Source organism: Polistes dominula, unplaced genomic scaffold (assembly GCF_049000335.1).
Source record: "Polistes dominula isolate Pdom_NZ unplaced genomic scaffold, Pdom_raw_medaka contig_49, whole genome shotgun sequence".
NCBI classification, from domain to species: Eukaryota; Metazoa; Arthropoda; class Insecta; order Hymenoptera; family Vespidae; genus Polistes; species Polistes dominula.
Window position 1 is genome coordinate 6655303 of NW_028300914.1, and position 12005 is coordinate 6667307.

At 35.6% G+C, this 12005-nt stretch overlaps 3 protein-coding genes across 4 annotated transcripts; 2 read left to right on the plus strand and 1 right to left on the minus strand.

Annotated features, from left to right (window-relative positions):
• Nucleotides 1–1121: 1121 nt before the first annotated feature.
• LOC149033359 (uncharacterized) lies at nt 1122–2692 on the plus strand. 2 transcript variants are annotated; one of them, XM_089179861.1, is made up of 5 exons: nt 1122–1346; nt 1427–1767; nt 1848–1916; nt 1972–2052; nt 2132–2692. In XM_089179861.1, exons 1-5 carry the CDS (start codon nt 1282–1284, stop codon nt 2251–2253), a joined length of 678 nt encoding a protein of 225 aa, XP_089035987.1. In that variant the 5' UTR covers nt 1122–1281; the 3' UTR covers nt 2254–2692. The 2 variants fall into 2 exon arrangements, with proteins under 2 accessions (XP_089035987.1, XP_089035988.1); XM_089179862.1 differs by having other exon boundaries at nt 1125–1346; nt 2011–2052.
• Nucleotides 2693–6671: 3979 nt separating this feature from the next.
• On the plus strand, nt 6672–11324 carry LOC149033360 (uncharacterized). The gene is made up of 2 exons (XM_089179860.1): nt 6672–8991; nt 9343–11324. Exon 1 carries the CDS (start codon nt 6947–6949, stop codon nt 8045–8047), a length of 1101 nt encoding a protein of 366 aa, XP_089035986.1. The 5' UTR covers nt 6672–6946; the 3' UTR covers nt 8048–8991; nt 9343–11324.
• Nucleotides 9716–10572, minus strand: LOC107073726 (uncharacterized). Its single transcript, XM_089169869.1, has 2 exons — nt 10421–10572; nt 9716–10277 (listed from the first exon to the last, which is right to left on the minus strand). The coding sequence occupies exons 1-2, from the start codon at nt 10570–10572 to the stop codon at nt 9716–9718; spliced, it is 714 nt and encodes a 237-aa protein (XP_089025995.1).
• Nucleotides 11325–12005: the final 681 nt, after the last annotated feature.

The following is a 12005-nucleotide window of genomic DNA, read 5'->3' on the forward strand; positions in this document are numbered from 1 at the left end:
GAGGAACGGGCCGTGGGCAAAGGAACATGCCAATGAGAACCCGTGATGTAGGGAGAAAGAAATTTTCTATTTTAACTTCGATCCCCTGGGACGAGCTTTATTCACAGAACGTGGTGTACTACGTGTTAGAGAAATACAAAGAAAAAAGTTTTATAAAAAATACAAAAAGAAGCGCGACTAGCCGGTACGGCGGATAATGAGAGAGTGTCCGAGTGAATGAACCCCCACGGCGATCCAGGCATCCGGAAGTAGAGAGGGCAACGGTCGCAGCGATCACGTTGCAGCCCTGACCAATTAAATACGTGGTCAGGCCAATCGGATGCCCCTGCGTGGTGGTCAAGCCGCGAGGCCAGGGCGGAGATGCCACTGGTAGACAGTGATCCCAGAGACTTTAGTTCGTCTGATCGACACAGGGGCGTAAAATTATCGTACGCGCCGGAAAATTATCGTACGCCCCGGGAAAATTTAAAATCTGACAATTTCTCGGACAAGATTTTCAAAATGTGGAAAAAGAGTGCAAGTTCCAACTTTTTTAAAGTTTTCAAAATTCCAAATTGGATCGTACACCATGAATTTTGGATCGTACAGGGCCTCAAATTATCGTACGCGTACGATAATTATCGTACGAATGGGATCACTGCTGGAAGACCAGTGCACCCCTGCAGAGTCGCATCACGTGGTGCGTAAGGACGCTAATGCTGGCGACCGAGAGGTGTCAGCACTTTCCCTGCACGTGTAGAGGGTTTCTCTATAATAAAGTTAATATTAGACTGAATTTTATTTTATTATTTTTATTTAAAGGATGCGACTTGCTTTTCTTAGTTGTACACTTCTCAACGGCTACGCACAGACTGTTCTAGTCTAGTGACTACTACTTGTTAGCGTGGTTCCCTAGCCTTCTAGTAACCTTAGAGGGCGCGACCTTCTGTCGTACTGCCATATATGTAATACTTCTATATGGACAGTTTAAATGGGAAGGAATGTCCCACCATATATGTAATACTTCTATATGGACAGTTTAAATGGGAAGGAATGTCCCACTATTAAGGTGCCGACATATACTATTTTCTTTCTCGTCCCAGATACCTGGTTCACGTTGCGCATGCTTGAGAATTCCCCATGATATTAATAGAGGGGGAAGAATGAGGGGAATAATTTTGTGGTTATGATTCTGTTTACAAATATATTTATTATTGTAATTCAGAAAAACAATTATAAATTTTAAAAAACTTTTGTTTTTATTTAAATAATATTCTTTTTCCAACAATCAGTTATTGAAAAATGGTGAAGTTGTGTTATTTATGTGATAGAAAAGCGTCAAGAGCTGACAATATTTCTTTGCATCAGTAAGTGCAAATTATTTTTAATTTTTTAGATGAAATCCTTTATTATGTTATTAATAATATTTAAATTTGATCAATTTTAGATTTCCGAAAAATTTGGAGATACGTTTGAAGTGGCTAAATGCTTGTGGATTAACTGAAAATAATGATGTAAAAAGAACTTGCATATGTTCCAGACATTTCAAAGCTGATGATATTTGTCAATCAAAAATTTTTGGAGTTGTTAAATCTTCTATAAAACGTAATGCAGTTCCTACACTTTATTTAACAAATCCACTCAGTATTGATAAAACTAGTAAATTACCACCAAACACGCCGCTATCGGAAGTATTTGATGAGAATGGAGTCAGCAATCAATCGTCATCATGTTTTTCTGAGAATAATATTGTCAACCAATATAATGTACTCAATACTTTGCAAAAAAGTAAAATAATAAGATTTATGTATAAACATAGAAGGATAGTAACAAAAAAAATATTTATATATTATTTCTACTATTTGTAGGTCCAAAAAAATGTTTTGAAGTAGACAATACTGAATGTCAAACCTCAAATAATAGCAGCATTAATTTTGGTAAGTTTAATGGAAAAATTTAATTTTTTAATATTGTTAAATATTTTAATTCCAGGAGTCTCTTGTAACCAATCTGATTTAAATGAATTTATAGAAAATGCAAAATCAAATCCTATCAGCGAAGACGAAAATACTGGTGAGAATAAATATTATATTTTATTACTAATATTTTTCAAATATTTTTCTAATTAATACTGTTTTATTTTTATTTAAAGTTCCACATGAAATTCCCCAAATCAATTTCGAAAGCGTAAATTTTACGAGCCTCGTCATGTTAGTGAAATTTCAATATCATGTTTTGCGACGCCTAAAAGGAGTAAAAGAACCCTTTCTTTAATAAAAGAGACTGATAAAAAAAAATCGGATAAAATAAAGCAGCTACAGATGCAAACGAGGAACCTCGAGAAAAAAATTTCATCTTTGCAAGATTTAATAAATCATCTTAAGGAAAACTGTATGTTAACTGATGAGAGTGGTGATGCTCTAATGGTATAGTATATTCTAACTAATATAAATTGTATAATTATAAAATTGTAAATATTTTACACAAATGTTATGGATCACGAATTTTTATCTCTTATCAAAAATAGAGGACCATTTAAAATACCATCGAAAGATGTTATTAGTATTTGTAAGACTTCAGAAAAAATAATTAGACAACGTTCTCATGAATTACTGAACAAAAATATAAAAACTATTGTTACAAATGAAATATGTCGAAAAATAGGACTAATGTTTGATAATAAAGAAATGAACGATCATGTTTTACTTCAAAATTTTTCTGATAATCATCGTTATCAGTTATGTAAATGGATTATTGAAGTATATTTAAACACAAGATTTTTTTATGAAGCCAAAAAATTATCAGTTAAAGATAATTATGTTCGGCAAAAATATAATAGACTCATTTTATTTTATAACCAATAAGAAATTAACAAAATGCATGCTAATTTTTGTGTAAAATAAACTTGTATCAGTTAAACGATTAGTTACATTTTTTATTTTATTATATTTCACTAATATTTTCACGTCCAAGTACTTAAGATATAATTTAAAATTTTTTACAAGCATTTCCAAGAAACAAAAATAGTTTGAGTGAGGTTTATTTTTTTTTTAATTTCAAAAATACTTCTTCTTTTTAATAAAATTATTCTTTTAAATTCTCCTAAATAGTAAAAAAATAATTGTTCAGTATTATTTTGTATTTTAAAATAAATTTGCATTGAATTAAAAAAAAAATTTTATAATAACATTCCTGTTTTGAATAACCCGCTGCTTTCTCCTTTGGTCCCTGGAGGTCCCCTGGAACCTCAGAGGACAGAGAAAGTGTTATTCTTCTGTCTTTCTTAGTCGGAACAGCTTCCACTTATAGAAACTGTCCATATAGAAGTATTACATATATGCGTACCGCTACATTACTCCCTTCGGAGCATTTTTCTTATTACATAAAATGCGAAACTTAAAATTATAGATATTTACAAGTATATAAAAATATAAAAATATATAAAGATATATAAAAATATTGCACTATCTCTATCCTAACTTAATAAGTTTTAATCGGTACATACGAATCGGTATTGCAATCTTTTTTGACGAACGCTGGTTTTAGTCTTTCAATAGATACATTTATATGTTTTCCTTTATAGTTAATTTTGAAAATATTATCTGTAATTCTTTGTATAATTTCGTATGGACCTTCGTAAGGCGCTTCTAATGGTTTTTTTTTACAGCGTCGACCCTTAAAAATATGTGCGTACATGTATACAACCTATCCTGAATAAAATGTTTCTTTATGATATGGTGAGCTGTGGGTATCGGTCTTATTTGCCTTATATGTTGTCTTAATTTTTCCAAGAATATGTGTAGATCTTGTAATAGTTCTTCGCTGAGGAAAAATTCTCCTGGTAGTCTGATGTTTTCACCATATACCAATTCCGCAGCTGAAGCTTTTATATCTTCCTTTAGGCTTGTGCGTATACCAAGGAGCACTGTTGGTAGTATTCCTACCCAGTCTTTTTCTTCATGGTACATTATTGCCGCTTTAGGTGATCTATGCCATCTTTCTATCATTCCATTTGATGCAGGGTGATATGCTGTTGTTCTAATTCTTTTCGCTCCGACTAATTTGGTTAACGCTTCAAATAGTTGATTTTCAAATTGTGTTCCTTGATCAGTTGTAATTGTAATAGGAGAACCAAATCTTGAAATCCACTGCGAATAGAATGTTGTTGCCACTGTATCTGCTGAGGTATCCGGCATTGGAATTGCTTCTGGCCATCAGTAAACCTATCGATCATAGTTAGGCAGTATCTCATATTTTTAATCGTTGGTAATGGATCTATTATATCTATGTGTACATGTTCGAAACGTCCTTGTGGTACTTCTATTTTCGAAGGTACCTGTTTGTTAAGACGGCTTATTTTGCACTTTTGGCATGCTAAACATGTATTGGACCATTCTGCAATATCTTTGTTCATTTTTGGCCACATGAAGCTTTTTCCTATAAGATGTTTTGTTACCCTGCCGCTGGGATGTGACAAATTGTGTACGTTCTTAAAAATCTACCTCCGTAAAGAGACTGGAACGTATGGTCTTATGCTTTTTCCTACTATGTCGCCATATATGTACTTATCAGAGCTATCGAGGAAAATCTTCTGCAGGTTCCATTTTTCTTCTGCCAAAATATTCTTTAGTTCATCATCCTCTTGCTGCTTTGCCATTAGCTGTTCTGTTGATACTAGGACTGGCATGTCTATGGTCTCCAGTCTTGACATAGCGTCAGCTGCCACATTGTCTTTTCCAGCAACGTAAACAATTTTGGAAGTAAACTGTCCTACGTAATCCAACTGTCTGGCTTCTCTTGGGCTTGCTTTGTCTGTATTTTGCTTAAAAGCGTATGACAGTGGTTTATGGTCAGTCTCTATTATTAATTCTCTTCTTTCGACAAAATATCTGAAAAACTTTAAACTTTTATACATAGCTAATAATTCCCTATCATACACACTATATCTAATTTGCGCTTTTTCTAGTTTCCTTGAGAAATATCCTAGTGGTTCCCATTTGTTGTCGCAGAATTGTTCTAACACTGCTCCAATTGCGTTATCGGAAGCATCAGTCTTCAACTTTAATACTGCTTTTTCTTTTGGATATGCCAATAACGTTGCTGTGGCAATTGCTTCTTTGGCTTTTTTGAAAGCTTCTTCCGATGTTTGACTCCATTCTATGTCTTTTGTCGTGCTTCTTGGCACCTATCATATATTTGTTAAGTGGGTCAAGCCATTCTGCAGCCTTTGGTAAGAACCTCCTATAAAAATTTACTACCCCAAGGAAACGTCGCATATCTGAAACAGTCTTTGGTTTGGTATAATTTTGTATAGCGTGGACTCGCTCATCCAACGGCGCTATACCCTTATTATCTATCTTATAACCTAAGTAGTTTACGCTATTTTGAAAAAAATTGCACTTAGAAATATTTATTGTGAGTCCATACTGCCTAAGTCTATCAAATATTGCACGCAGATGTTTTTCATGAGATTCCTTATTTTTAGACGCTACAATTATATCATCTATGTAACAGGCACAGAAATCTAATTTGCTTAACACTATATTCATAAACCTTTGGAATGATTGCGCCGCGTTACATAAACCGAAAGGCATCACTGTGTACTCGAACAAACCAAAAGGTGTAATTACCGCTGTTTTTTCTATATCTTCCTCAGCCAACGGAATTTGGTGATATGCTCTAGACAAATCTATTGTAGAAAATATATTACAGTCACGAAATTGTTGCGTGATGTCGTGTACATGTGGAATGGGGTACCTGTCTGGTACCGTAACGCTATTTAATCGTCTATAATCTCCACATGGCCTCCATTCGCCATTTTTCTTTGGTACCATATGCAGAGGGCTCGCCCATTGACTCTTGGACGGGCGACAGATTCCTTCGTTGACTAGTTGCTGAAATTCGGCTTGTGCGATTCGCAGTTTTTCCGGATTTAGTCTTCTTGCTCTCTCTGCTATCGGAGGACCTTTTGTGATTATATAATGTTTCACCGTGTGGCTGATGGGTTTCCTTGAAGTTGGTTTCGTTAAATCCGCGTACTCCCTAAAAAGTTCTAAATACGGACTATTACAATTAATGGTCAAAATGGTTAGAACGTCAATATTTACTAATTCTGCTTTCCTAGAAAGCAATGTATTGCCGTCCAACAATCTTTTGTTTCTTAAATCTGGTAGTAAATTATAAAAATGTAAGAAATCGGCGCCTATTATTGCTTTAGAAACATTCGCTATAATGAATCTCCATGAAAAATCTCTACGAAGTCCAAGATTTAAGCTTAAAAGTTTTTTTCCGAATGTCTCTATTTCTGCACCATTTGCCGCATATAACTTACACATATTGTCTTTGGTTTCATTTAAGGGTTCATTCTGGTTTATAATTTTGAAAAAATTAATTTTTTTTTTTTTGCATTTTTCGAAAGTAGACATATGTAGAATTATCATACAAAAATTTTAGAACGATCCGAACAGTCTAAGTATATTATTTTGCGACCCAAACACAGAGATATTACAGAGAGAGGAGACAAACCATAAACGGTTGTTTAAGTGGAAATGTCTCTGCATATTATTCAGAATGGTGTAGGAAAACAAAACTAGTATTCAGTTTTTTTCGCTATATTCTTTTTTTGGAAAGGAAAACTCTATGCAGAGACTAAAAGGAAAGTTTAGGATGGCCATAAAATCATAAACAAACCTAGGAATTATCGAGATATATTGGTGCGATTATAACCTTTTCTGCGGTGTCGGGACCTTTGAGGAGTGGCAAATTCTTATGTAAGCACGTTCGATATTATAAATAAATAAAATTCGGATAATCTAGATCAGATTTTTTTATGTATAGTTTCCACTACAAAAAAAACATAGGCTGTACCCATCGGTGGACTTTGGAGTGGATCCTTATGCTATTGGTCAATAAGATTCCATAGTCTCATTTTTTCTCCAAAGGGGTGTAGCTCATTTCTGATATAAATATGTGGGGAAAAAGAAAGAAAGTGTCCTTAGTTAGTTTTAGTCGGTATGAGCCCTTAGTCTTCAGTCCTCAATTAGTCCATCTGTATCTATCTGTGTGTTATCTATTTTTCTGCAAATCAGTCAGTCGGTCATATATTTTTAACCCTTTTGTATTCTGTATTTCTGTAACCACGCCACTCTTATGTAAATATATATTTCTCTCTGTCCGGAATCCCACAATGGATAGAAAATCTAGTAAAAAAAGTAATAAACGTCCGAGTAGAAAAGGTGCAAAGCGAAAATTTCACTGCAATCGATTCTCCGATGAAGTTAACAGCGCACAAAATACAAGCAAATCCGCTGAAAAACTGGGAAAGTCTAAAGATCCAAATTTTGACGTGCCTATCGATCAAACATCCGGTTACAGTATTTTAAGTTTCTTTCTGGTCTTTTCGATGTTGTCAAAATATGTTAAGTGTAAAGATTGCGATGGAGAAATTTCGTTTAGTCGATACGGTTTGCGAGGATTAGGCTTCAAAGTACGATTATCTTGTGCGTGCGGAGAAAAGTTTATCGACTCGTGCCCGATGATTGGAACCGGGTATGAAGTGAATCGTCGCCTTGTTTTTGTGATGCGTCTACTTGGTATTGGTGTGCATGGTATAAATATGTTTTGCAACCTTATGGACCTTGGAAAAGGTTTAAGTATCTCTGCATATTATGGAATCGTTGACTCTATACTAATCGCGGTCAATGCTGTTTTTAATGTAGTGTCGCATAAAGCCGTCACCGAAGAGCAACTCGAAAACAAGAAACGAGGAGAACCAGAGGATATTCTGTCTTTTTCTGGCGACGGCTCTTGGGCCAAAAGAGGATTCTCTTCGTTGATTGGAATAGTTTCTCTAATTTTAAAATACAGTGGAAAAATTGTCGTCGTTTCTATAAGGACAACTTACTGTAAGGGATGTGAGATGTGGAAAAGAAAAGTGAAGGAAGTAAACTATCTTGCCTGGTACGAACAGCATAAAACGCATTGTACGATAAACCATGAAGTGCCGGGAAGATGGAGGTTGATGGTATCGTGGAGATGTTTCTTCGATCACTCAAGAAGTTCTCCGTAAAATATGGTTTTTATATCGGCGATGGCGACACGAAAACTTTTCAAATGTTGCTAAATGTTTTTCCCTACGGCGAAGATTTTGTTATCAAAAAATTAGAGTGTGTTTTACATGTTGCCAAACGAGTTTTCAACCGTGCTAATGAAGCACGAAAAGCACTGATTCAAAAGAGAAAAGCTTTGAAACAAGCGGAAGCCAAGAAACCTGCTGCAAAAAAAGGACCGAAGAAAGTTGTAAAAAAGAAAAAAGTTATTTAAAAAAGTGTTCCAGTGATTAAAACTCAACGATTGACTATAAAGTTGATGAAGGAATTGTCAACTAACTATAGGTTAGCTGTTCAAAGAAATAAAAATTCAATTGAGAACATGAGAAAGGAAATTTGGGCGGGGTACTATCACAAAATTTCTACTGATGATGACCCGCAACATACATACTGTTCTAGCAACTGGTGTAAGTATCGTAAAGTTGAGGCAGCTAAAATCCTTGACACTTATAAACATCCTTCTCCTCTCGCTAAAGATGTCCAAGAAGTATTAAAGCCAGTGTACGAAGACCTGACAAAAACAGAATTACTTGAAAGATGTTTAGGTGGCCTCACATTTAAAATAATAATGAGTGCTTCAACAAATGCGTTTAGGCTATGGTGCCTAAACACCTATTTAATGGTACAAAAATTGTTGAAATAGCTTTTAAATTGGCAGCTTGTATATTCAACGAAGGTTTTGATCCAATACTGAAAATAATGCACGTTTTGGTGATAAAACTTGGCCCTATCGCAGTCAATTACGCTAGTAACCGCGGCAACACGCGCGTGCGCTCAGCCAATCGTTTGAGCGGAGAAGCTTTGATAGAGGCCAGGACATAACGAAAAAAGGCTAGAGTGGAAGAAAATGAGTATTTTGAAGAAGCAGAAGGCGTACTGTATGGTGCAGGCATCGCAGAATAAGGTAAAGTCAGACTTTTTAAAAATTTGTTACCAGAAACTTTAAACGCGTTTTTCTCGAAACAACGTTTTTTCGGTTGGCGGGCATGATATCTCTGAAACTACTCAACCGATCCTTCTGAAATTTAAACCACATACTCTACACATGAATGGCTATTTCGCATGCTACAACTAAGTCAAAATATTAATTTTTACTACTTTTTTTTTACAAATAACTGCGAAAAAAATCAACGATTTTTTTCTTTTTCGAAAAATGGCCGTCATTTTGTTCTGTTTTCATAAAAATTGATAGTTTTAGCATACCCGATAGCCATTGTCATACTCAATTTAAAACCGTTTAATTTTTTTGTTTTAGATCACCCGTTCTTAAATTTCGATGCCCGCCAACAGCATACCTACTTTTGACGGGTTCACGTTTGTCAACCATTTTGGATGTCAAAAAACGTTAAAAACAATAAAAAAAAATTTTTTTATTGTACTTCTAGAGTGTATTTATCATACCCAACAACTTTCATATGTATATGTATTCTACAAAGCCTAAAAAAAAATCGTGAAAATAGCTTTTTTTTTCGGCGTAGAAACCAGAATGAACCCTTAACGAAGTACGTGGAATCACTGAGACGTCTGCACCAGTGTCTATTAGAAAACAGCTTCTGTTTTCCTATCATTTACCATGAGGCGCAGTTTTTTTGTCGCGTCGTCAACCGCCTCCATTTGAGACGCTTGCACTAGTTTTCCGAAGGCTTTTTTTTATCCGGGCCTGTCCACTTGCACGGGGATCTGCACTTCCACGATCGTTCCGCGAATTTCCAGTGGTAATAACATAGGCCGTCATCGTTTCGGTGAGTGCTTGACGATCGGCTTCGACTTCGGTATCTTCCGCGGAAACTTCGGTATTTTCTTCTGCCGCGCATCAATTTTTCTATCTTCTCTGTTAGTTGCGCGATTTCCCGCCTGAATTCTGCTACCTCGCGATTGGTTGTTGTTTGAACGGCACTTCCTATTGGCGCTTCTTCCGAAATGGCGGCCGTTTCCGGCAGACGCTCTCTCTCGAGAATCTTGTCACCCATTTCCGCTAACTTTGCGTGTGACGTATTTTCGTCTGCAATGGCCAGGATCCCTTGTGCCCTGGTTGGTATCCTTTGTATCCATAAAGTTACGAGCATTTTTTCACTGACACTATCACCTGCTAAGCGTGTTATTTCTCTCCAAATTTCGGATGGTTTTTTGTCTTCTAATTCAATCCCTATTAATAATCGCCTTAGCCGTTGTTCGTCGGATTTAGTTAGTCTGTGTATTAATGCCTCTTTTAAGTGTGTGTACGTACATTGCTCGGGGGGGGGGATGCTAAGATGTATACTTCTTTTATCAGCGTGGTATCCAAATTCCTTACCACCGTTGAAACCTTTACGGCATCCGATTTAATGTTGTACGCCGCGAATTCCTTTTCCAACATTACGAACCATAAATTTGGTTCCTCTTTCCAAAAAGCTGGAAGCGTTATATTTCTAAATTCACTGGCGTTGATTTCCTTTTTGTATGTATCGGCACGGGTCACGTCGGCTTCGCTGATTGGTTGCGTCATTTTTTTTCTTTCTTATTATTTTTTCTATTTTAGTTTTTGTATTATTTTTTTTATTTTTTACGCGGACGTTCCCGGTTTTCGGCACCAATTTACTGTAGAGGGTTTCTCTATAGTAAAGGTAATATTAGACTGAATTTTATTTTATCATTTTTATTTAAAGGATGCGACTTGCTTTTCTTAGTTGTACACTTCTCAACAGCTACGCACAGACTGTTCTAGTCTAGTGACTACTACTTGTTAGCGTGGTTCCCTAGCCTTCTAGTAACCTTAGAGGGCGCGACCTTCTATGTGGATTTCAAGATTTGGTTCTCCTATTATAATTACAACTGATCAAGGAACACAATTTGAAAGTCAACTATTTGAAGCGTTAACCAAATTAGTCGGAGCGAAAAGAATTAGAACAACAGAATATCACCCTGCGTCAAATGGAATGATAGAAAGATGGCATAGATCACTTAAAGCAGCAATAATGTGCCATGAAGAAAAAGACTGGGTAGGAATACTACCAACAGTGCTCCTTGGTATACGCACAAGCCTAAAGGAAGATATAAAAGCTTCAGCTGCGGAATTGGTATATGGTGAAAACATCAGACTACCAGGAGAATTTTTCCTCAGCGAAGAACTATTACAAGATCTACACATATTCTTGGAAAAATTAAGACAACATATAAGGCAAATAAGACCGATACCCACAGCGCACCATATCAAAAGGAAACATTTTATTCAGGATAGGTTGTATACATGTACGCACATATTTTTAAGGGTCGATGCTGTAAAAAAACCATTAGAAGCGCCTTACGAAGGTCCATACGAAATTATACAAAGAATTACAGATAATATTTTCAAAATTAACTATAAAGGAAAACATATAAATGTGTCTATAGAAAGACTAACATTTAACCTATCTTATACTTAACAATATGTACAGTCTTTGAGGTTAATAATCTTTGGTACCTAATAAGTTTTAAATTGCACAGTTTTCTTTTCTTGTAGGTTTTCAAAAAATGCTGGTTTTAAACGTTCTGTAGACATACTTGTTGCTATTCCTTTGTAATCTATTTTAAAAACATGATCTGTCAGTCTTTCTATTATTGGAAATGGTCCTTCGTATGGCGCGTCTAATAACTTTTTCATTGCGTCTACTCTTACAAAAACATGGGTGCAGCTGTACAAGGTTTTGTGTACGAAAGGTTTGCCTTTTATATGATGTGCTGTTGGTACAGGACGTATTCTTCTCATATGTTCTCTGAATTTTTCTATATACATCTGTGGATTATCTGGTAGCTCTTCGTTTAGAAAAAATTCTCCGGGAAGTCTTAGCGTTACTCCATATAGCATTTCTGCTGCGCTTGCTTTTAAATCTTCCTTATAGCTAGTACGTAAACCTAATAAAACTGTTGGTAAAATATCAACCCATTTTGTTGAACCGCTAC

Coding starts and splice junctions, on each gene's coding strand:
- LOC149033359 (XM_089179861.1), top strand. CDS start 1,282: ATGGTGAAGTTGTGTTATTTATGTGATAGAAAAGCGTCAAGAGCTGAC. Junction 1,768..1,847: donor ACTCAATACTTTGCAAAAAA/GTAAAATAATAA, acceptor TACTATTTGTAG/GTCCAAAAAAATGTTTTGAA. Junction 1,917..1,971: donor TAATAGCAGCATTAATTTTG/GTAAGTTTAATG, acceptor TTTTAATTCCAG/GAGTCTCTTGTAACCAATCT.
- LOC149033360 (XM_089179860.1), top strand. CDS start 6,947: ATGTGGGGAAAAAGAAAGAAAGTGTCCTTAGTTAGTTTTAGTCGGTAT.
- LOC107073726 (XM_089169869.1), bottom strand. CDS start 10,572: ATGACGCAACCAATCAGCGAAGCCGACGTGACCCGTGCCGATACATAC. Junction 10,278..10,420: donor TTGGAAAAGGAATTCGCGGC/GTACAACATTAA, acceptor ATTAATACACAG/ACTAACTAAATCCGACGAAC.